The sequence below is a fragment of the Carya illinoinensis genome, chromosome 3 (genome assembly GCF_018687715.1).
Source record: "Carya illinoinensis cultivar Pawnee chromosome 3, C.illinoinensisPawnee_v1, whole genome shotgun sequence".
Lineage (NCBI taxonomy): Eukaryota > Viridiplantae > Streptophyta > Magnoliopsida > Fagales > Juglandaceae > Carya > Carya illinoinensis.
In genome coordinates, this window is record NC_056754.1 from 18,243,149 (window position 1) to 18,268,764 (window position 25,616).

Sequence of the window (25,616 nt, forward strand, 5' to 3'; positions counted from 1 at the left end):
GTCGTCGAGATATTATGGTTTGGTAAGTGAGAATTTTGAGATAAGAATTTTGAGTTTTAAGATGAAATATTTTAATATTATTATTTTTTTTAGATTTGAAAAAGTAAAGAAAAAGTTAAATTATTTATTATATTTTATATGGAGATTTGAAAAAATTGTAATAATAAGATGAGAATTTTAAATTTAAGACGATAATTCTTAAGGAGCAAACCTAACTAGTCGCCTCAAACGTTGGAGAATATTTTCTTCCCGGTTTTGCTTAATAATAGAGCTGAGCTAGCTGTTTGGACTAAGTTCAAGTACTTTGGGCTTAATTACCACGTGGTGGCTCATTAAGATCGGTAGACTTTTTCTTACTCAAATAATTTGATATGTTTCACTTACCGCTGTTGACAGCACAAGCCCACAAACAAATGTTGCAGAATATATATTGCCTCGTGTGATGCACAAAATTCACAGCTTCACAAATTCTCAGCAAATATTCGTGGCTTCTGACCTTGGAATAATTTCCAGCAGTGATCATCACATGGTTTTGGCTTGCTTCCCCGTTAATCTGCACTGATCTCGATCGAATCTCGACTCTCCTTAATTTATATGCTGCATAAATCATAATATTTTTGTGCTGGCTACGATGAATTCTGAGTTCTGTCATTGAGATCCACAACATGCATTAATTTTTGGCAATCTTAATTACAGTCAACTTCTTAGTTGTCAATGAATCCGCACATGCAAGCTGCAGAATTATCGTAGCACTTCATTGACTTAAGAAATAGGCGTCCACATTATATTATGATTGGATAATTCATAGGTTAATTATATATATATATATATATATATATATATATATATTGCATTTTCTGGGAAGATCTCTCATGCATCTGATTTATGCATAACAATCGTATTCAGTTTTGGAAAGAAACGTACGTAAATTGCCCCTACTGGTTAGGACTTAGGATCTCAGAAGGGGCCTTTATGTGTATCAAGAAGGCAAGGAAATGAAAAATATGACACACGCACCAATGTTATCGAAACACCGTGAGCAAGAGTGTGTCAAGCTGGAATAATGTTATATATAATTATTTTTACGTATTTTATGTATATTTTATTAATGTAATTAGTTGTATTATTTTTTTAATATATAATTAATCATATTAATAAAATATACATAAAAATTACTATACATAAAATTTTTAAGAGAAAAAATATCATCAAGGAAAGCCATTGACATTATTGTGAAGACCTGTACTCCAATATTAATAGGGAGAAATTAGTAGCATTTATTTTTCTAATTTGCATCATTTTCCAGGAAGCACAAACAGATGTCCACGTAAACAAAGTGGAGAGTGATGGTGATAGTTTACACCACCGACATAAATTAAAGAGGGTACTCTGAACAAATGCAAGCCCGAAAACCTCGCCTGGTCTGAATGATGGCTCATGAGCACGGCTCTATATTAAGTGCCAGTGGCCCCAAGTCCCTTCACCATAGCATCGCTCTCCATTTCTCATTTTTCATTTAGTTTTTGTGTCTTCGCTGGTGACTATATTCTTTTGAAAGGCATGGCGAATACTACAACTACTAGGCTGTTGTTGCTGTTGGCACTCTGCGTCCTCCCAGCGCTTGTCACTGCAGGCAGCTTGGGGTTCAGACCCTTTCGTATCGTAGGAAACGTCTACTGCGACACTTGCCGCTGCGGGTTTGAGACCTCCGCCACCACTTACATTCCCGGTACTTAGTACAACCCCCTTTTCGAAAATACATTTAGTAATTAGTCTCTTTGGGGTCAGACTTACGTATGGTTAATATACCATCCTTGATTTATTGTTTGTTTTTGCATAATAAAGGACTCGATCGAATAAATATCATGGAAATGTGTCACTTTAATGGCATCTCTCTCTCTCTCTCTGATCATTCCCCCGATTTGGAACTGTATTTAAGCACTCTGTATAAGAATGACTCGTAGGTTTACGACTGGCATGTTTACAAGGTGTTTTTATTTTGTGGGGAATTAAAGACACTTTGGTCAAAAAGTAGACCTCGATCGGCAGAAAGTGATAACTCTCCCAGCCTTCTTCCTTAAGGGATTCCCATGCATGCAGTGAAAGTGCATAAACTAGCTTTAAGTTGAAGGAACAATTACGTACGATCTATTAAGTTGAGACTGACAAAGTTAATTACCTTAGCGAGATCTCTATTCTTTTGCTCTTCTATGCAGCTAGTACTAAAATGTCTGCTCGAAATAAAACAATGGCAGCCTCTTCGTAGGGTTCAGATTGGGGGAGCGTGTAGAAAATTTTGGGTGTCCATGCCATATTGCCAATGCAATCACACGTACATCCATAGAGAGTGATATATATCAGGGTGTTTTGTCGCATAAGAATTACGTAAGTGTCCGTTGCATATATATAATCACTCGAGTACTGACTATAGATCAGCATGGTCGATCGTCAAACTCCTGATGGGGATCTTGGATTTAATCCTACAATTATCAATCCTATAACCATACAGTTCTAGTCATCTTCTGATTAAATAACTCCCAAGTAAATATATATGTTGCCTCAGTATGCTACTGATCTCATTAAACATCCTTAATTAGGAGTACTGTTCATATATATATGTGAGATGAATTCTACAATTGTTTATTCAAAATTTATGCCTATTGTTATCGATGTCTATTATTTTTGTAATAGTTGAATATACCAAATAAATATGGTTGCCAGGTGCAAAGGTTAGATTAGAATGCAGAGACCGGAAAACTCTACAGGTTTTGTACAGCGTTGAAGGAGTGACCAACTCAACAGGAACATACGACATCCTGGTGGAAGACGACCATCAGGACCAAATATGCGAGACCGTTCTGGTTGGCAGCCCACTTTCCGGCTGCCAATTAGCCGATCCGGGGCGTGCCCGAGCCAATATCATAGTCACCCGTAACAATGGTGTGCTTAATGACATGCGTTTTGCCAATTCCATGGGTTTCCTGAGGGATCAGGCACTGCCTGGCTGCGCCGAACTGCTGAAGAAGTACTTGGAATCTGATGACCAGTAAATGGAATTAAGGACCTTAACTTTGTGTTTGCTAATCCATATATATTCGCCATGCCATCTCAAATATTAGACCTCGGCCTGCTTTTTAATTGCTCTCAATGCATGATAGTAGGGCATGCATTTATCTCTTTTATTTAGTTGATGGGACTAAGTTATTTTAATATTCCCGATGCTTTCTTCAACTATATATATGTAACTTTGGACACTTCATTAATTGTGGCTTTCAACACAATAATTGTAGCTTCTTGTTTGAGTTTATTAAATTAGAGGAGCAATTGCCTTTGCCTCTTGGAAACGGGCTTTCTGCTTAGCTGGTTATGCTTCTTGTTTATCAGAAATTTGACCGAGTGCATAGTTTATAATAATCTAATTATTGCTCACTCGATGCAACACAAATATAAAGATAAAAAAATCTGATTATAAATGATTCTGCGTAACTGTTATGAGCACGAGCGATTGATCGCGTAATTGGTAGTTCAACAGGAAAAGACGCCGGATCAACTCGGCGTGCTCTACCTATCGTGAATAAATCAAAGGAAAAAGTGGTTTGTTTTGAGAGGGGCCCCATGTCGGCAACACGTTGCTGAAATATTTTCTGATAACATCCAAATAATTCTTCCCGACTTATAAGCAGTAAACTTACAAGGAAGTGATTTACATTAATTTATTCGTACGTACGTATGTAAACAACGCACGCAAACGACGCCAACTTAACAAAATTAATTAATTGATTACATAACAAAATATGGCAAGTCAATGCCTTAGTTTCCTTATTCGAAAAGCAATAAATGGAAAGTAAATATCTTTGGCGCTAAACTCCCGTATCAGTAACAATATGCGAATTCATTCAACATTATTGGTCATAAAGTTAGATTTTAATAAAAATAGTATCATTTTAAATTTTAAATATGAAGTCAGCAATATTTGTATACAAATTGATATACGAATTTGCTTGTATGTAGCAAAACTTAAGACAAACAAATATATTTGAATTGGGATTTGGTTAGAAATTAATTAGAAGTAGGGTACAGGTTTCAATTGCTTGACGTTAGCTGTACAAGAGAGATCAGAAATGCCTCTTTAATGTCGCCGAGTTATATGGAGATCATAGAGGTGATCCCATGATATCCATGCGAGTATTGGAGAATTGAATTCGCTTGTATGTAGCAAAATTCAAGACAAACAAATATATTTGAATTGGGATTTGGTTGGAAATTAATTAGAAGTAGGGTACAGGTTTCAATTGCTTGAAGTTAGCTGTACAAGAGAGATCAGAAATGCCTCTTTAATGTCGCCGAGTTATATGGAGATCATAGAGGTGATCCCATGATATCCATGCGAGTACTGGAGAATTGAAATGGTACTTTATTACCTCTTATTTAAGAATTGACCCAATTTGAAATTGACCTAATTTTATGTGAATTTCATGACATCAGCTCCGTCGACCACAACATTCAAGCATTGGATCACAAGAATTTGTGCAAATTAATTAAGAATATGATTTTTTTTTTTTTTTTGTGCATCCTTTCATTTAACATTCTTTTATCTTCTCATAATGTGACATGAATTATTAAAAAATTATTTGTTATATTTTACTAATTGTCTACTAATCATTTAGTGTTACATCAAAAAATATTGAGAGGTTGATGATTAAAAAGATGATAAATAGTATTTGTTTTACTCCACAAGTTTCGTGATGAGTAATATATACTACTTACTACGATTTTATCCTACTAAAATGTAACACTTTTACCATTATTCAATCATCTTTTTATTTATTTTTAAAAAAATTAAAAAGTTGCTTGTCAATGCCACCTCATCATAATGAGATGTGAATGTAGCATGTAGAGTTTTTCTTGATCGATGTTTTATTTATATGATGAAGTTTCAACATTTTGAGAATATAAATATTTCTAATCAAATAACATGAGTATAATATTTAAAACTTAAATCTATGAATAAAAATTCCTGTTATTGAGTTAAAATGTATAACTTGTATAAGTATTTGTAAACCTAAATAATAATATTCTCTTTTTATTTTGAATTTAATCATTGTTATAAAATGCAAGATGACAAAGGAATAATATAATATTATTATATTAATACTTCTTTTTGAATTTTATATTTTCCAACCAGAAGAATTATCAAACATAATCATGATAGAATTATATATTATGAGGGAAAAATAAAAGTTTAATTTCTAATTTCCTGTATCCTGAAAATGATACTAATATAATATTAGTACGAAAAATTCTATTTGCAAACCTATATTTTGACCCACTAAGTAGGAGTAAGGGCTTAATACCTGCACCTGAGCCACCCGCCCAAGCCTTGCCTGGAGTGGGTGGGGCAATCCACTCACATGATCAAGCGAGTGTATGGGCGGGCTATAGCCCCTAGTAAAATGGGCCAAGTGCCAAGGGGGCATATCCAAGTTCACTTGTCCGCTTGAGTTTATATGAGCGCATGCACAAACACACACACACACATATATATATATATATACACTATTAAATATATTTATGATGGGGTCGGACTTCGGAGATCAATCTTGGCCACCCCCCCTATAATTAATTGGGATGTACAAGAAGTGGTGTGCTGACAAACTAGACTTGTAAGTAACATGACTTTTTTTGATATTGTTGGACTGATTGAATTATAAGAAGAGAAGTGATCAGTCTATATATAAGTCTTACAAAAGTAAGTTAATCTCTTTTATAACAAAATATATTTTAATCTAATTATGTATCCTATCAAATTAAGCTAATTTAAAAGTTTTCTTTTATAAACTCTTTGTGGATGCTAAGCATTTCTATTGTTGCCCGCGGTATTCCATCAATCTATTGCGTCCTGCTTTGAGGTACACAGTTTTGGGCCTTTCGCACCGGAAGCTCGGGAATCCTCATGTGAAACTGTACGTTTAACTTCAAAGACATTCAACAAATCTCATCTTCCGAAGTCTTGAAGCTATCAGATTTATGTTCTTTTTTATTTTTTTGAGTTGGGGTAGGGGGTTTTACTGCTTTTGCAATCATCCTGCCTGGAATTTTCTGGTTCGGGCATAGCATCTAATTTAAAGGAAAAATAATGCATGGGCGGCTACATGCCATGAACAAATCAACCGGGGATGCAGCTCGGATTAATTCAAGGATGTATTCCAGTCAAATCAACCTGGATAATCGGAACTCAGAATCTAATCAACAGACTTAGTTTCAGACTTTTTAAGTATTATTTGAACAGTAAATTGAGATATAAATTAAAAATTAAATAAAATATTATTATAATATTATTTTATAATAATATTACTGTTTTGAGATTTAAAGAAGAGAATTTTTTTATTATATTTTATGTAAAAATTTTAAAAAAATTATAATAATGAGATTGAGATAAAACATTTTTATAATTTTTCTTTATTATTATTTTTTCTTGAAATTATGTAAAGGTATTGATTACTGCATGTTTAGGATCAGATTTGGAAGAGTTATAATAGGAGTTATTACTTTTACAAAAAGAAAATGATATTATTACTACTCAACTATAATTTATCTACAACTTTTTTTGTATTTGATTTTTTTTAATTTTTTATTTTACTTAATGATTAAGGAAATGAGTATTAATAAAATTATATATTTTTTTAAAATTTTTTCTTAATGATTAAGAATGTTAAAAAAGATGCGGAAGGCACGCATTTTATAGCATGATAAATCCGAGAGTAATGATATATATATATGTATGATATATTTCTATATATACAAACAGATGATACCTACCCAATATATATAATAATATATTTCACAATATATGTTTTAAAATGAGGATGTTTTGTGATGTAGCTATTTTTATAAGTTATTTTCCAAAAATATTCCTTTTAAAATATAGTTATGTAATATGTTGTGAAATGTGATTTGTGTTTATAGTTTTTTTTGTTGATTTTTAAATTTCTCAATGATTATGTAAAATCAATGAGGTGAAAGATATATTTTTTATACTGATTTGTAAATAAATTATTAAAAAAATTAATTATTTTGATAAGTTTTTACATCATTAATAAATAATAATTATAGGAAAGAATGACAATTACGATCGATGATGTCCGTAGTTGGGTTAGTTAATTTTTGGGCTGTAAACTGACTATATATAATTAATTTACAACTCCTGTGCCTCTTTCCCATCCCAAGTCTCCCGAAAGCTGTGGCGGCAAAGTCTCGTCATTTGAAACAGAAAATGAAAGAAAAGGGGAACCCAAAAAAATAAAATAAAATAAAACACTTCCATATCCAAAATTACAAAATATCAAAGGCCAAACAAAAAAGAATTATGCATCAAACAAACCCCAGAACCTTTCTCTCTCTCCGATTTCGTCTAAGAGAATTCATAATTTTCTCAATTAGTTCTTCGAATTAATGAATGCATGTCTTCCCCGTCGAGTAAACATAACGCTGCCGCCCCCGGCACTACTGCCATTACTTCTACCAACGCTAGCCCTGCGACCGCCACCTTTGACAATTCTGTCCAGAACGAAAAGAAAAAGGGGGTACGTACGTATATGTTTTGTTAATTATAAAGAGTTATTGACTTTTGAGGAAATTAGCCAATTTGTGCTGATCATCATTTGTTACCTTTTTCTTCTGTTGGGACAAAAGTCAATTATTGACAAGATTTTCAGTTCAAAGCGTGGCGAGAGAGGAACGCCAGCCTCGCATCATGACGATGATCATCTATTCAAATCAGATACTTATGGAGATGATCTTGGTATTTTATATATGATCAATGCCTTGTACTACCGAGCATTTATGGTTTTTATTTTAAATTTTTTTTTTTTTTGGATTTATTTCTGTAGTTACATCACTTCTCTCTCTCTCTCTCTCTCTCTCTCTCTCTCTCTCTCTCTCTCTCTCTCTCTCTCTCTCTTATTTTTTATTTTATTGCTCATAAGAAAAATTATTTGTTTTTTCGACAGAAATCGGAAAGGGGCTCACGTCAAGGAGAAAAGCTCTCATGGGGTCGTCTCCGCTTGGGAGTAGGAGTTTCACAGGTATCTCGATCTGTTAGGTGCAGTAAGCCCAGAATTCTCAACCCTTACACGTACGTACGTAGAATATATAGTAAAAATACTATGAAAAATCGAAATTCAACTTTTTATGATAAGTGTTTATATATGGATTACTTTATAATTTATATATTTGGGAGTGTGTGAGAAAATCAATATTTTCACAGCTCCTTCTAATTTCATTTATTATAATGACAAAGGGCATTATCATTAACTACAAATCAATCGATGGAGTATAAGAGACAGGCCGAGATCGAGATTTTACGAATTAGGTTTTCAATGGTTTATTAAACATTTAATGTTGTATATAATAAATAAATGCTACGTACAGTAGCTGTTACAGCTATTTTTCTTTCTGAAGCTTGAGCAAAACTCAGAGAAGGTTTTTTTCCAATACGTACGCTGAATTTGTGTTATAAGCACAGGCCACGTACCCAAAAAGACAAGACTAAATCTCCTTATTTGGTAGCTTACCTAACAGCGATGAATTTTTATTATTTTATTCGTATGAATAATGAAAGGGAGAAGAAAACAACGGCTAGCTACAGTAGGAATTTTTATGCCTGATGAGACATTTTGGCGTTATCATTTGGAAAACGTTAATACGACTACACTTCAGTAGTTCTCATGAAAATGTAAACTACGGCCGTGTTTATTTCTTATCTACTCTTAAAGACTGGCTCGTCCAGGGATCGAATGCCCAAACCTGTCCATTCTTGAAGACTCTTCTATGGCACCGGCAACTGTACAGCTTCAGGATATCCGGTATGAATTGGTACTCTTCTCGTTTCTTGTTTCTTTTTTTATCAGACAGCTCGTATTCTTACCGTGAGAATACTGGCGTTGGTGTGCAGGATATTCGTAGCGACGTGGAATGTTGGAGGAAAGACCCCCGACAATGGCCTCAATCTTGAAGAGCTTTTGCAGGTGGAGGGCGCTTCAGACATATATGTATTGGGGTACGATGTAGTGACAAATTCACACTCATGTTTAACCTTCTTTATATGTCAACTCAATTAAATGACCGATTAATTACAGTGTATCGTTGGAAAGCAACATCATATGTTTCAAATGAAAATTCCTTCCTTTGGTTTAGCCATCGCATATTATTGCATAGAGGATATTAATTGGAGTAAGCATGCATCTCATGAATGGAAGAAATCTAAGATATATCATGTTCTGTATAAAATATTGGAAACTAGTTTTGAAAGGAAGTGAAACAAATTTGAAAAACAATAGATGGGAGTGGAGGTGTGAGCAGATGAGAACCTGGCAGTACTCTTGAATATGTTTCGTGAGGTGTTGATCTTTCTAAATCTTAATGCATGGAGTCATTCAGTGTTCAAGTACTAATGTCAACTTGAAGCGAAACAACTTAATTGATTTCTAAGTTTCTGTTGTCTTCAGGTTTCAGGAGATTGTTCCTCTAAGCGCTGGAAATGTTCTAGTGATTAAAGACAATGAACCTGCCGCAAAATGGCTGGCCCTTATAAGCCAAGCACTTAATAAACCACAGCATGACTCTATTTACTCTTCTTCTTATTTAGGCCCTAATTCCATTGTCTCAGACAACATCCCAAAGGACTCGAAGGTCCCAAGCAGTCATCACTTCTTCCAGAAGTCTTCTCTCAAAGCCCTTATTAGGCATTTAAGGGCAGATAAAAACCTTATCAAGAACTGCAACTGCCCTGTGGACTTGCACTCCCGGGAGAAGTGGAGGCCAGACAAGCGTATTGACTCCTATGGCAGATTATACACAGAATCTGCTCATGATATTGGTGGCGATAGTATTGTGGACGATTTACTTTCAGTTGCAGAAATACGACCTTCCTCCCCCAGCAAGATGAGTTACTTTCTCATAGAAAGCAAGCAAATGGTCGGGATTTTCCTCTCTGTATGGGCTAGGAAGGAATTAGTTCCACATATTGGTCATCTCAGAGTCTCTTCGGTGGGAAGAGGAATAATGGGCTGCCTTCGAAATAAGGTACGTTTGAGCTCCTCAGTTTGAAGGGTCTAGTACGGAAACAAGACCAGTATACTGCTGAATAGGCTCGAAGCTGGGAGGTGCTTGATTACCTGGCCGATTAATTAGTTCTTATACTATATCATATATAGTTTTGTTGGTGTTCAACGTAGCTGCTACCATTAGAAATGAGTATCAATAACATGGAATGGTATTTTGCAGGGATGCATATCAATAAGCATGTCATTGCACCAAACAAGTTTTTGCTTCGTGTGCAGTCACTTGGCTTCTGGGGAGAAGGAGGGTAATGAGCTGAAAAGGAACGCTGATGTGGCTGAGATCCTGAAGAGTACACAGTTTCCTAAGATTTGCAAAGACCCTAAAAGTCGAGTACCGGAAAGGATAATTGAACACGAGTAAGCATTGTAACAGATGATCGTATATCTTGCAATAATGGACCTGCACACACGTACACACAAAAAGCCTTACTATTTTTTGTAATTTTCGTAGTTCTCACCTCTTCACATCTAATCATGTTTGGTTTGTAATGTTTTATGGTTACAAAATTGCAGTCGTATAATTTGGCTTGGAGATTTGAATTATCGGGTAGCTCTGAGCTATGATGAAACAAGGGTTCTGTTAGAGGACAATGACTGGGACACCCTCCTCGTGAAGGACCAGGTTTGTTGCTTTATTAGACGCTAGGGCCTAGATCTAAGAAAATAAATTAATTGACTTCAAAAAATAAAAAAAATTAATTAAGAAGCGGAGCGTCCAATCACTCTGTCAATAATTCAACAGTAGTGCCCCCACCATCGAGGGTGCAGGCCGAGGGTGAATCCCCCAAAAAGTCAACTTTTTTTAAATAATATTAAAAAACTCATAACATAATTAAAAAAATACATTTTGTACTTTACTTAAATTTAGAAAACATTTCAAAATTTAGAAAACATTTCATTTTATCTCATTTTATTATTATAATTTTTTTAAATTTCTACACAAAATATAATAAATAATTTAATTTTTTTAAATTTTAATTTAAATTTTCAAATTTTAAAATATAATTAATATAATAATAATTTATTTAATTTACATCTTTCTTCAAAAATCATCCAATCTCTTCTCGAGTCAAACCACCCCTTAATCCACAAAAATATATAATTCTCATTGCTAACCAATAAAAAAACAACACGTGTCTTTGCCAATATTGGAGTTGATTTTTTTTTTTTTTTCCCCATATTTTTGGGAGAAACATCTAGCTAGGAAGTCCTTCCTTCAGAATTGGTGAAAAAACATGTGGATCACGTTCCCTTTATGATTAAATTAAGCAAGTATATATTGAGCAAACGATCCAGTACTACTGTTATATCATCATGGTGTATAAAATCAAGGGTGTGTGTGTATATATATATAGATTAATTATCATATGAATCTAGCTGACTCCTTTTTGACTAATGGGTGTATGCAGTTGAATATAGAGAAGGAAGCAGGAAGAGTATTTAGTGGATTTAATGAGGGACGGATCTTGTTTGCCCCCACCTATAAATATTCACTCAATTCGGATTCCTACGCCGGGGAAACAGTTAAATCCAAGAAGAAACGCCGCACCCCTGCATGGTAATATATTCTCTTTTTTTCATGAAAGTGAACAAGTTTATTATAATAAAGATCTGACCAGTTTGAGCTTGATTTTTAGGTGCGACAGGATATTATGGCATGGTAATGGCATTGAACAATTATCTTACATTCGCGGAGAATCGAGATTCTCGGATCACAGACCTGTGTGTGCGGTTTTCTCGGTAGAGGTGGAACTAAGAAACGAAAATATTAATAGGTTCAGAAAGGGATATTCATGCGCTGGTAAAAGAATGGAGTTTGAAGAAGACTCATGTATGCCTCCAAGCCACTGCTTATATGAGTTCTGATTTTCTCTTTCGGAGAAAAAACTCAGAAAGTCCTTATATGCGATCGACCGATCAATGCAAAGTAGTTCGAAGCAGCTAATCACTTTAGAAGCTTCATACAGCAAAAGAAAATCACCTGGGCTGCTGCCCATGTTAAATGGTAGACCAGCTCTATCCAAAGACAAGTTCCCATAACATGATTAGCCAGCTGGAAAACAGAAAACCATCCCGTATAGAGCAAATTTTCCAAGGTGAAATTGAAAGCTTGGAGAAACCACTGCATGGCGATAAGGGTTGAATCAGTTTCAACCATCGGATTGGGGACTTGTAAATATTAGTTATTCTCGAATATCCAATTCAGCTTTTAAGTCCTTCAAAAAGTTTTCTTTCCAGAATCAAAACAAGATGAACTAATAGGGGCTGAAGAATATAAGTAGAAACTAACTGCATTGCAATATATATGTATATATATCTATCTAATTGTGGTAATAGCCTCACAGGACCAGGTTACACATGAGATATCGATAGAGATGCTAACACTTGCTAAAAAAGGGGAAAAGGGGATGGAAACATAATCAAAGAACATGCTATGTATCCCGAACACCATAACTTTGATGCGTATACTTCTCTCTTAGAAGTAAAGCAGCAGAATCGTATCAAAGACAAAATTGCAGAGCGATCGACATAACTTTCTATTTAAGATTTGTTCCACTCAAATCCCAAATCCCAAATAGAAGTTGTAGCTTGATCATATTGTTATGAGTGGAGACAAAATGGTGAATGGTGAGCCATGCACCGTTTGCTCCTTTGTTTTATTAGGCACCCACCTCTTAGTTTCTACAGCAGATTGCTGCACCGTAAATGGTCTGCTCTTCTATAAATAAGAGAGCTTAAATATGCAGAATGGTGTAGAGTGTGGGAGAGAAATAAGAGAAAAACAGAGTGGGTGAGTAGAGAGTTTACAAGAGAGAGTTTTTGTAAAAATTATTTCATAGTGAAATTACAGCAGTTGTGGACGTAGGCAATTGCCAAACCACGTTAAATTTCGTCCCTCATTTATTTAGAATCGTCTCTGTGTTAGAAAAGCTCCTAAAAATTGGTATCAGAGCTCTGATTCGAGTTGTCCGAAAATTCAAGTTGCTCAAAATCAATTTTTGACAATTCCAGGGTGTTCCTCGCGTCGAGACGAATCCGTTGCCGCAAACAGAATAAAAAATGGAGGTCGGACGAGCCTACACGCGCCCCTAGAAGATCGGTGCGTGCATCTGCTGCAACCCACGCTCCCCCACGTGCTCCGGAGGTTGAAGACGCGTGCACCACACGCGCCCACGCGCTCCAGAAGTTGAAGATGTGTGAAGGACATGCTCCCACGCGCTTCACTCTCTCCCACGTGCACACAGTGCTAGCGCGTGTAATACACGCGCCCACGCGCACTGTGCAGCGCGTGTATCTCACGCGCCAGACAGATCAGAACCATCCATTTTTCAGATCTGTTTTCGGCTAGATCTAAGCCATTCGGAGTCCGATTTCAACGATCAAATAGTGCTTTTCAACTATTTAGATCATTCCGGACTCATCCGACGGTCGAAATTTTGAGGTTCAGCATCAGTACATTAGATCTGAACCATTCACGTGTTGCAGATCATTTTGAGCTAGATCACGCTAGTTGGAGTTCCATCGCGACGATCAAATAGTGCTGACAAACTATTTGGATAATTCCGGACTCGTTTCCAGCTAATTCGAGTGTTTTAGACGCAACGGTGATCTTTGTTTGTTTGAATTTGAACTCATTTGTAAAGTTATGGCTAGAGAAGAAGCTAAAGGTGTTGGTATCGAGAAATTTGACAGTACAGACTTTGCGTACTGGAGAATGCAGATATAGGATTATCTCTATGGGAAGAAACTACATCTTCCACGCCTAGGAAGAAAGCCAGATGACATGAGCAAAGAAGGTTGGAGTTCCCTTGATAGACAAGTGTTGGGAGTCATTCGACTAACACTGTCAAGATCAGTTGCACACAATGTGGGAAAGGAAAAGACCACGGCGGATTTGATGAAAGCTCTATCAGACATGTACGAGTAGCCATCAGCCAATAACAAAGTGCATTTGATGTACAAGCTATTCTACTTGAGAATGACAGAAGGAATTCCAGTTATTCAGCATCTGAATGAGTTCAACACCATCATCAATCAATTAGCTTCAGTGAGGATTGAATTTGATGATGAAGTACATGCGTTGATTGCTCTAGCTCAATTGCCAAAAAGCTGGGAGGCCATGAGAACAACAGTTAACAATTCTTATGGCAAAACAAAGATGAAGTATCAAGATATCCGGGACCATATTTTTAGCGAGGAACGCAGAAGAGATACAGGAGAAGCATCAACTTCCAGTTCTGCCTTAAACCTCGAGACGAGAGGTAGAGGAGCTAGTAGAAGTTCAAATCGGGGTAGATCGAAGTTCCGAAGAGGCAGAAGTAAATCTAGATCCGGAAAACAAGTACAGTGCTGGAATTGTGGCAAGATTGGCCACTTCAAAAATAATTGCAAGGAAGATAGGAAGAAGAATGAGCATGACTCTGCTAATGCCACAACAGAAGATCTCCGAGATACCTTACTCCTTTCAGTCGACAACCAAATTGAATCTTGGGTGTTAGATTCAGGAGCCTCATTCCACACTACAGCACACCGAGAAATCATGCAGAATTATGTCACTGGTGATTTCGGGAAGGTGTACTTAGCAGATGGTGAAGCGTTGGAAATCGAAGGCATGGGAGATGTACCAATCAATCTGCCCAATGGAAGTGCATGGTTGCTACAGAAGGTGCGACATGTTCCTAAGCTCATGAGGAACCTAATTTCTGTAGGACAACTTGATGCTGATGGGCATTCGGTACTATTTACCGGTGGCACATGGAAGATAACAAAAGGAGCTATGGTAGTAGCTCGAGGCACAAAAACAGGTACTCTATACATGACTTCAAGTATTAGAGATACTATTGCAATTACTGATGCAAATGCCAACCTATGGCATCAAAGGCTTGGTCACATGAGTGAGAAAGGAATGAAAGTACTATTATCCAAGGGGAAGTTACCAAAGTTGGAATCAACTGATTTCGACATGTGTGAAGGTTGCATTTTTGGGAAGCAGAAAAAAGTTAGTTTCCTGAAAAATGGTAGAAGTCCAAAGTCTACAAAGTTGGAGTTGGTGCACACAGATTTGTGGGGATTGCGGTACTATATTTCCTTTATTGATGACTCAAGTAGGAAAGTATGGGTTTATTTTTTGAAAAATAAATTTGACACATTTGATACTTTCAAGAAGTGGAGAGCCATGGTTGAAAATGAAACAGGCTTGAAGTTAAAATGTCTGAGTTCAGACAATAGAGGAGAGTACATCGACGGAGGGTTCAAAGAATTCTGTGCTGCAAATGGGATTAGATTTCAGAAGACTATTCCCAGGACACCGCAGCAGAATGGCGTAGCTGAACGCATGAACAAAACTCTGAACGAACGTGCCAGAAGCATGAGGCTGAATTCAGGATTGCCTGAATGTTTTTGGGCTGATGCAGTTAACACTGCAGCCTATTTGATTAATCAGGGACCTTCAGTTCCCTTAAAGTTCGATCTACCAGAGGAAGTTTGGAGCGGAAAGAAGGTAAATCTTTCCCATTTGAAAGTTTTTGGTTGTTTATCATATGTTCACATAGATTCTACTGATCGTAACAAGTTAGAAGCCAAATCTAGAAAATGTTTTTTCATCGGTTATGGTGATGAAGAATTTGGCTATCGATTTTGGGATGATAAAAATCGCAAAATCATCATAAGTAGAAATGTGATATTTAATGAGCAGATTCTGTACAAAGCTAAGTCACAAGCTGAATCTGAAGAGCAGCCAAAGAAACCTGAGGTCGTTGACTTTGATGTTACTCGAGTCAACACTGATCAGAACGAGGATCAAGAGAATGATGATACATAGATCGAACAACGTACACCACTCACTGTTATTCGAAGATCTTCAAGGACAATCAGGCCACCACAGCGATTCTCACCATCTCTACACTACATCTTGCTAACAGATAGTGGTGAATCGGAAAGTTATGATGAAGCTCTACAAATTGAAGATTCGATCAAGTGGGAGAAAGCCGTGCAAGATGAGATGGAGTCATTGATGTCAAATCAGACATGTGAGCTAACTAAGCTTCCAAAAGGCAAGAAGGCTTTGCACAATAAATGGGTGTACAGAATTAAGGAAGAGTACAATGATAGCAAGCGCTACAAAGCCAGAATGGTCGTGAAGGGGCTTCAACAAAAGGAAGGTGTCGACTACACATACATTTTCTCTCCAGTTGTAAAATTGACAACGATCAGGCTAGTGTTGGCAATTGTGGCTATAGAGAATCTACATCTTGAGCAGTTAGATGTGAAAACTGTATTCCTTCATGGTGATTTGGAGGAAGACATCTATATGCACCAGCCACAAGGATTCTCAGTGAAGGGAAAAGAGAATCTAGTTTGCAAACTGAAGAAGAGCTTGTATGGCCTAAAACAAGCTCCACGACAATGGTACCGGAAGTTTGACAACCTCATGTGCAATAATGGATTTACAAGACTGCAGGCTGACTATTGTTGCTATATGAAAAACTTTGACAAGTCTTATATTATCCTACTGTTATATGTGGATGATATGCTCGTTGCAGGGTCAAGCATCGAGGAAATCAATGAACTGAAGAAGCAGTTGTCAAAGTGGTTTGAGATGAAGGATTTGGGTGCTGCAAAACAAATCCTTGGTATGAGAATTATTAGAGACATGTCTAATGATACTCTCAAGCTCTCGCAAGAGGAGTATGTGAAGAAGGTGCTCAGAATGTTTAACATGGACAAGGCGAAACCAGTGAGCACACCCTTAGCTAGTCACTTTCGACTAACTAAGGATCAGTCGCCAAAGACGGAGGAAGAGCAAGAATACATGAACAGAATACCCTATGCATCTGCTATTGGTAGTCTTATATACGCCATAGTCTGTACAAGGCCAGATATTGCACAAGCAGTGGGAGCTGTGAGCAGGTACATGAGTAATCCAGGAAAGCAGCATTGGAAAGCAGTCAAGTGGATTTTAAGATATCTACAAGGCTCTTCAGATACGTCACTATGCTTTACAAAAGCAGGTTTAAAACTACAAGGATATGTAGATGCTGATTTAGCAGGTGACGTTGACAGCAGAAAAAGTACTACTGGATTTGTGTATACGCTGGGTGGTACAGCTGTATCGTGGGCTTCTAAGTTACAGAAGATTGTTGCTCTCTCAATTATAGAAGCGTAATACGTTGCTATAACTGAAGCAGGGAAGGAAATGGTTTGGTTGCAATCATTCTTGGAGGAATTGGGAAAGAAGAATGAAAAAGGCATTCTGCACAGTGATAGTCAGAGTGCTATTTTTCTTGCAAAGAATCCAGCCTTTCATTCCATAACAAAACACATACAGTTGCGATACCATTTTATCCGATCTCTTCTCGATAGTAGACAGCTGATACTTGAAAAGATTCGAGGAATAGAGAACCCAGCAGACATGTTCACAAAAGTAGTTACTGCTGACAAACTGAAGCTGTGTGTAGCTTCAGTTGGCCTTCGTACTTAAAGGCATGACTTGAAGTTGCTGTGATGATTGCTATGAAGATATGTAGACTCATTTGTCTCCAAGTGAGAGATTGTTATGAGTGGAGACAAAATGGTGAACGGTGAGCTATGCACCGTTTGCTCCTTTGTTTTATTAGGCACCCACCCCTTAGTTTCTGCAGCAGATTGCTGCATCGTAAATGGTCTGCTCTCCTATAAATAGGAGAGCTTAAATGTGCAGAATGGTGTAGAGTGTGGGAGAGAAATAAGAGAAAAACAGAGTGGGTGAGTAGAGAGTTTACAAGAGAGAGTTTTTGTAAAAATTATTTCATAGTGAAATTACAGCAGTTGTGGACGTAGGCAATTGCCGAACCACATTAAATTTCGTCACTCCTTTATTTAGAATCGTCTTTCTGTTAGAAAATCTCCTAACACATATGAGATCTCTTCTGATGGATTGGGATTTAAATCCTCGTTTCCTCGTTGGATCTCGAATGCTCCATCCAGTGCTATGTCTTCAATCCCGCCTCCCCAGTAGCTTGCATAATCTCCCTGAATTGTACTGACGGATACCTCGCCTACTTCAACTTCACTTGCAGTACTGCTCTTATTAGAATGTGCTAGCTCCATATTCATCCACTCAGCTAAACTTATCAGATGTGTATCATCATTGGAAGGATGATCATTCAAGGGGATGGCTCTTGCAAATCTCGAATGCTCATCATTGTTTTCTTGGTTATAATCACCTTCCGACATTGTGCGATAAACATACTGGGATTCATGGTCTGTACTCGAGTTCTTGTCCACAGAGCCTAAACTTATTTCACTTTGTGAACGCGCAGAGTTTTGGAGAGCGTACAATGCTTTCACCGAGAAATGATGTGGATCAGGCATCCGCTTCCTTTTTTCACTGGTATGTAAATAGGAGCTGTCGTTAACGTAGAAATGCTTGCCTTTGTGCAGAATATGACTTGATCGATCTACTTCCTCTTCTGTTCTATTTTCATCATCTTTAAGCTGTAGAAGCGCTTCCTCTTGGTTGACCACTTGAGACCAAGTTGCAGTCTCCTTAGCTGTCATCTTATCTTGCACACACTTAGATTGTCTGACCAGCCTTCTCATATTCTCCATATTAGGAGACATGTTCTTGATGACCGATGCCAAGACACTCACTTTCCAAGCCTTTTTAAGGTCGTGGGGTTTCCTGTAAGGAGGCGGCCCATTTTCCTTAGAGATTCTGTTGAAAAGTGAAGAAAAGATGGAATGGAAAGAACTGTTTGCTCTATTCTCATTGAAGAAAAATGAATACAAAGTTCCAGAATATATATACAACCTTGTGGCATACCAGAAAGAAAAAGACAATAAAAATTCTGCAGCTAATTCTAACATTGTACTGTACACTATACATGACTGCAAGCACTTCTAACAAACTGCCTCCACTAACGCAGCAGTGTAGTGGGAGTCCCTCCATCATCTACAGACAGTGGCTTGGTCTGCTGTTCTGCCTCTTGTCTTGAGTTGGTTTACTGCTCTGCATCTCGGTCACAGGACAATGGAATGGACTTCACTCCTTCAATGTATTCTCTTTGAGACTCCCCCTAAAGATGAGCATAAATATTAAGAACACCCATCTTGGATAAATGATAAGTAGAAGTTGATAATGCCTTAGTAAGTATATCTGCCAACTGAAACTTTGATGCCACATGAACCATAGTTATAATCCCAACCAAGACCTTTTCTTGAACAAAGTGACAATCTAATTCTACATGTTTAGTTCTCTCATGAAAGATGGGATTTTTAGTTAAGTGAATTGCCAATTGGCTGTCACAGTAGAGAAGAGTTGGTTTCTCTTGATGCACATTAAAGTCTTTTAATAAGAAAGTGAGCCAAACAATTTCACAACTTGTGTGAGCCAATGCTCTATATTCGACCTCAATAGACGATCTAGACACGGTGGGTTGTTTCTTGGACTTCCAACTAATCAACGAGTCTCCAAGAAATACACAAAAACCAGTCACTGACCTTCGTGTCTTAGGGCAAGCTACCCAATTCGAGTCACTATAAACTTTAAGGTGCATATCTGACTTAGAGGAGTAGAAAATGCCTTGCCCAATTGACCCATTCAAGTATCTAAGTACTCTATAGGCTGTGTGCAAATGTTCTTGCTTAGGTTTATCCATAAATTGACTGCATAGGTAATATCAGGTTGGGTAATGGATAAGTAGATGAGCCTCCCAATCAATCTATGATAGCTTGTAACATCACTCAAGTAATCCATGGAAAAATGAGATAACTTGTGATTATGCTCTATTGGAGTATTAATAGGCTTGCTTCCAAGTAATCCAGCATCCTCTAGAATTTCTAGAGTATACTTCCTTTGACAAACAAGAATCCCTGCAGATGACCTTGCCATTTCTAACCCAAGGAAGTATTTAAGAGTTCCTAGGTCCTGAATCTTAAATTGAGTATGAAGATGATTTTTGATGGAGTCAATGATTGCCAAGTTACTGCTCCCCAACATGATATCATCCACATATACAAGAAGAGCCACAAAACCAGATTTGTCATTTCTAGTAAATAATGAATAATCTAATTTTGATTGATGAAAACCCATGGAAATGAGAGATGAGGTGAATTTTGAATTCCATTGCCTAGAGGCTTGTTTCAAGCCATAAAGGGATTTGTGTAATTTGCATACAAGTTTCTTTTATTCGATATGAGACTCCCCATTGAGCTGAAAACCAGGAGGAACGTTCATGTATATGTCTTCATTAAGATCACCATGGAGGAAGGCATTATGAACATCAAGCTGATGCAAGTGCCAACCATGGGCAGTAGCTAAATCTAAGAATAATCTCACTGTAGTCAGTTTGGCAACGGGACTAAAAGTTTCTTGATAGTTAAATCCTTCTCTTTGAGTGTAGCTTTTAGCTTCCAATCGAGCTTTGTGCTTATCAATGCTGCCATCAGACTTTAACTCTGTCTTAAAAACATACCTGTAGCCAATGCTTTTATGTCTAGGTGGCAAGGAGACGATGGTCCAAGTACCATTAGCTTCAAGGGCCGAAAGTTCAGATTTAATGGATTTTCTCCAATGGTCAGAAACGATCGCTTCATCATAGGTTTTTGGCTCATGGATAAGAGAAAGAGATAATGCATAAGACTTATGAGAAGGTGAAAGATGATTGTATGAAAGATGAGAAGCAAGTGGGTGAATGGTGGAAGAATGAGGTATCTGATTTTGTGATGAAATAACAGCACAGTGGTAGTCATGCAAATATGATGGTGCATGCTTAACTCAATCAGACCTTCAAAGGGGAACAATCTGTGGAGAAATGTGAGGAGGAGTAGTATCAATGGGAAGATAATCTGAATGGATGGGTGATGAGTGAGAAGAGGTAGAAGAGTTAGGTGAAGGTGAAGAGAATTTAGGTGTGTTAGAATTGGGTTACGCAAGTTCATCAGAAAATAGGTTTTGAGTGGGAGGGGATGCCAAGACTAGAGGAAGTAAAGGAAATGTCTGGAAGGGATGGTGGTAATGCAAGACTTAAGGAATTGGAATTTAAATCAGTGATGGAATTAGATTTTTGGAAGGGAAAGGTTGATTTCGAGAAGATCACATCCTGAGAAATGGAGGTAGTGTGAGTGTTCAAGTCATAGACCTTATAACCTTTTACTCTAGTTGGGTAACCAAGGAATAGGAATGGTTTAGCTCTCGGATCAAGCTTGGTCTTGTTATGTTTGAGGGTAGACACATAGCATAAACAACCAAAAACTCTCAAGTTTGCATAGGAAGGGAAAGAACCAAACAAAATTTCATATGGAGTTTTATTTTTCAGAATGGGGGTCGGGATCCTATTGATTAAATAAGTGGCTGTCAATATAGCATCACCCCAAAATTTTAATGGAAGATAAACTTGAAAAAGTAAGGCTCTAGCCACATTGAGTAAATGTTGGTGTTTTCTCTCCACAACCCCATTTTGTTGTGGGGTGTAAACACAGTTTTTTTAGTGGAGAATCCCATTGTTATTGAAAAAAATCTGGAATATGAAACTCCATACCATTGTCTGTTCTAATTTGTTTAACCTTTGAGTTGAATTGGGTTCCTACCATTTTAATGAAGGACTGCAGAATTTGTTTAGCCTCTAATTTAAATTTCATTAAGTGAACCCATGTCACTCTACTGTGATCATCAACAATGGTAAGGAAGTATTGATGTCCTTGCAAGGATGGTTGGGAATAGGGACCCCAAATGTCACAACGTATTAACTCAAAGATTGAAGAAGAACAAGTAGTGCTAGTGGAAAAGGGAATTCTCTTTTGCCAAATGACAAACAGTACAATGACCTTGGTCTCTACATTTAACATCAGGAAATGAGGACTGAATTAGATTCATCATTTGATTTGACAATGTCCTAGTCTAAAGTGCCATACATCAAATTCTTGTTGTTTCATTGCATAGTATACTTGAGAGTTTGATTGAGCCATGAGAGAGTTAGAGTTTGGGTTGGAAGTCCTTTATCCGAGAGAGCTGGGTAGAAGGTAATAAAGACCATGACAATTTTTAGCAAGTCCAATCGTCATCCATGAAGAAAGGACCTGTATAAAGCAATGATTATGCAAGAAGACAATGCATAGAGGAGAGTTGTGAGTGAGTTTGCTGACAGATAATAAATTAAAAGTGAAGGGGGGGACACAGAACGTTTTTTAGTATGATCTCATTTGAGAGTTGCACAGTTCCTATGTGTGTGATAGCAACCTTAGCACCATTGGGTAATTGGACGTGGGCTTGGGTGGCACAATTGATGGTGGTGAATAATGAAGGTGAACATATCATATGATCTGTGGCGCCAGTGTGTATTATCCAAGGTGTTGAATGTGTAACAGAATATAGAGATGGACTAAAACAACTTTGATCAAAATTTGAGAAAATGGTAGAGTGTGAGGATGGTATACTTGCCATGTTTGAGTGGTGTTTGTGGGATGGTTTGGACTATTCAGGTGCTAGAGAGGAAGTTGGTTGACCATGATTGAGCTGTGGTGTCTCACCATCGACAAGTGCCATGAGTTTCTGAATTTGGTTCTGAATCAATGATAGCTATGGTGTCTCACCATTTTGTTGAGCTTGAATTCCTTGAGAGAAGACTTGATTTACTGAATGAGTCAAGGGTGAGCCATTACTGCTAGAATACCCTGGTTTGGACTTTGTAAATTTGAAGTTTGGTGGGAAATCGACGAGCCTATAGCATTTTTCTCGAGCATGACCAACTTTCCCACAATGTTGGCATGTAATCTCAGCCTTATCTCTTCTCTTAGCTTGACTGTTGATAACTGCGAGTTCTGAAGGTTCAACAATGGGTAGCACTATAGCACGTGCTTCCCTTTGTCTCTCTTCTTGCAAGATCATAGAAAAGGTTTTGTCCAAAGAGGGAATATGACTTATAAGCAAAATCTATCCCCTAATGCCTTCATAGGAATCATTCAAACCCATCAAAAATTTGAAAACATAGTCTGAAATTTGTACCTCACCAATGGAGCTGAGTGCCTTGTATGTGCAGAGTTTACAAGAGCAACATGGCAGTGGCATGTAGTTGCGCAGCTCCTCCCATATGACATTGAGTTGGGTGAAAAATTCACTAACTGATTGTGTTCCTTGAACAATAGTTCCGAGTTTTTGTTGTAACTGGTATATTCTTACATTGTTAGGTTGAGAAAAACATGTTTTAAGCTTCTCCCAAACCTCATTTGCAGAGCTGATGTAGAAGACATTAGAAGTTATGTCTTTCAAAATGGAGTTAAGAATCCATGAAAGAATTAGATTGTTGCAGTGTAGCCAATGGATGTAAAGAGGATCAGTCAATTTTGGAGTTGGGATATTCCCATTGAGAAAGCCCAAACTTATTTTTGATTGAGATGGTTAGAGTGAAAGAAAGGCTCTATGAGATGTAGTTTGATCTCGTGAGTGGGGGTGAGATGACTATAGTATGAGTGTTGTCACTATGATGAAGATAAAAAGGTTTCGTTGGGTCTTCTGTGGGAGATATGGGGATATTGTGAGCAGATGAATTGGTTTCTGCCATTGATGATGATAAACGATGGGAAGGTTTATATGCACTGAAGGTGTATGTGAAAAATCCTGAAAGATGATGAAGTAACAATAGAGGATCACTAGACCCGCTTTGATACCATGTTGAAAAGTGAAGAAAAGAGGGAATGAAAAGAACTGTTTTGCTCTATTCTCATTGAAAAAAAATGAATATAAAGTTCCAGAATATATATACAACCTTGCGGCATACTAGAGAGAAAAAGACAATAAAAATTATGCAGCTAATTCTGACATTGTACTGTACTCTATACATGACTGCAAGCACTTCTAACAAATTGCCTCCACTAACGTAGCAGTGTAGTGGGAGTCCCTCCGTCATCTACTGATAGTGGCTTGGTCTACTATTTTGCCTCTTGTCTTGAGTTGGTTTGCTGCTCTACATCTCGGTCACAGGACAATGAAATGGACTTCACTCCTTCAATGTATTCCCTTTGAGAGATTTGTTGTTCACCCCACCAAATCTCTTTCATAGTAGGCCACCAAGGAGGAGGTAAGCCCTTCTCTATAGGAAACCTTCGTTGAGGAGGGACACAGTGTTGTATGAGGGCAGAAAGAAGGGACCCTAAAGTAGTATCTTGCAAATCAAGAAGGAGATGCAAAAAGGAACTTGGATTTGATTCATGAGCTACTTGCGCCAACACAAGCAAGAACTCAGCAATGGCAAGAGGAGCATTCTGATTGAACTAGACTTTGTCTTTCCACCACTCGCGTAAACTATCAGACGAGCCCGTAACAGGCTTTCCTTTCTCTGGGACTATACCATAAACGAAACCTCGAGCTTTACAAACTTCCATGATCATCACCAGGGACTTGAGGATAGCATCTTGTGCCCTTAACATCTTCTTCTGACTATATGCCTGATCTTGTTTTGCCGTTGACTTGGGCTCTTCTTTGTCATGCTTTTCCTTGAGCTTTTGTAACCGTATCCAGTCCTTCCACACGCGCTTCTTGAGCTCATTTTAGCTGATATTATCTGCTTTATCTTCTTCTAGCAGTTCACGAGCACTTTCAGGATCAAATATTTCTCCAAGGATTTCCACCATGTTAAATAATTTGCTTGAAAACTGAGTTGCAAATGTGTATCAATACTATCGTACTGCATGTGTTAATTATGACATAAATTATTTAGGAAGACTTCCTACTTCTTACCAACTTTTTATTTATTTATAAATTTAAGAAAAGGATAATATTCAAATTTTATAGATAACCATCACTCATAGCGGAAGCAAATTATGGTTACAACCAATCACTGGGATTACAAAAAAAAAAAAAAACAATTCCAAAACCAAGGAGGCAAAAAAACCTTGACTATAAGACCATCATACAAATTTCCATATAATAAGAAAAAAAAAAACCACAAGAAAAACCAACAAAAAACCAGAGACACAAACAACCTGCATTGAATCGTCAGTGCACACTAATAATTAAAATGCGAAAGTAAAATAAATACAACTAATCATGTACCTCACTAAGATATCCGTATATACGGCAATCCAATTCTTTTCATACGAATAAGACCTTTTAACTTATTGGGCAACATATGTCTGTCATCATTCTAGTTTATATTTGAACCCCTAGCTTCCTACTTTGCAAGTAAATCAGCCATAACATTTCCTTCTCAAAAGACATGACTTGCTTTATACTCCATGCATCCAAGACAAGTCTTAATATGTTCCCAAAATTTCTCAAGATATCAAATATTACACTCTCTAGTAATCTATCTAACAAGAATTTGAAAGTCTGTCTCAATGTGAACTTGATGATAACCAAGCTAACAACACCTCCTAATCACTTCCAGCAAACTTCTCATTTCAACAAAATTATTAGAATCAAAGTTTTGAATACTGTATCGGAGGCTGTATCAGTTAAGGCATTCGAACGATATATTTCAATACTAGTACTGTTTCGTGTATCGTGTCAGAATAGTCGAT

The 25,616-nt window shown here is 37.2% G+C and overlaps 3 protein-coding genes across 3 annotated transcripts; 2 read left to right on the forward strand and 1 right to left on the reverse strand.

The window, feature by feature from the left end:
- The first annotated feature begins 1,499 nt into the window (after positions 1–1,499).
- LOC122305794 (protein DOWNSTREAM OF FLC-like) lies at positions 1,500–3,278 on the forward strand. The gene is made up of 2 exons (XM_043118342.1): positions 1,500–1,729; positions 2,722–3,278. Exons 1-2 carry the CDS (start codon positions 1,561–1,563, stop codon positions 3,048–3,050), a joined length of 498 nt encoding a protein of 165 aa, XP_042974276.1. The 5' UTR covers positions 1,500–1,560; the 3' UTR covers positions 3,051–3,278.
- A 4,048-nt stretch (positions 3,279–7,326) lies between these two features.
- LOC122303804 (type I inositol polyphosphate 5-phosphatase 5-like) lies at positions 7,327–12,446 on the forward strand. Its single transcript, XM_043115767.1, has 10 exons — positions 7,327–7,583; positions 7,693–7,801; positions 8,010–8,084; positions 8,789–8,864; positions 8,954–9,058; positions 9,507–10,083; positions 10,285–10,478; positions 10,635–10,743; positions 11,531–11,679; positions 11,759–12,446. Exons 1-10 carry the CDS (start codon positions 7,461–7,463, stop codon positions 11,985–11,987), a joined length of 1,746 nt encoding a protein of 581 aa, XP_042971701.1. The 5' UTR covers positions 7,327–7,460; the 3' UTR covers positions 11,988–12,446.
- Positions 12,447–17,978: 5,532 nt separating this feature from the next.
- On the reverse strand, positions 17,979–24,728 carry LOC122304575 (putative ETHYLENE INSENSITIVE 3-like 4 protein). The gene is given in 3 exon segments (XM_043116838.1): positions 17,979–18,806; positions 21,257–21,265; positions 24,126–24,728. Coding segments are annotated over 3 exon segments (1,440 nt in total).
- Positions 24,729–25,616: the final 888 nt, after the last annotated feature.

Coding starts and splice junctions, on each gene's coding strand:
- LOC122305794 (XM_043118342.1), top strand. CDS start 1,561: ATGGCGAATACTACAACTACTAGGCTGTTGTTGCTGTTGGCACTCTGC. Junction 1,730..2,721: donor CGCCACCACTTACATTCCCG/GTACTTAGTACA, acceptor TATGGTTGCCAG/GTGCAAAGGTTAGATTAGAA.
- LOC122303804 (XM_043115767.1), top strand. CDS start 7,461: ATGTCTTCCCCGTCGAGTAAACATAACGCTGCCGCCCCCGGCACTACT. Junction 8,085..8,788: donor TGGGAGTAGGAGTTTCACAG/GTATCTCGATCT, acceptor TGGCTCGTCCAG/GGATCGAATGCCCAAACCTG. Junction 10,084..10,284: donor TGGGCTGCCTTCGAAATAAG/GTACGTTTGAGC, acceptor GGTATTTTGCAG/GGATGCATATCAATAAGCAT.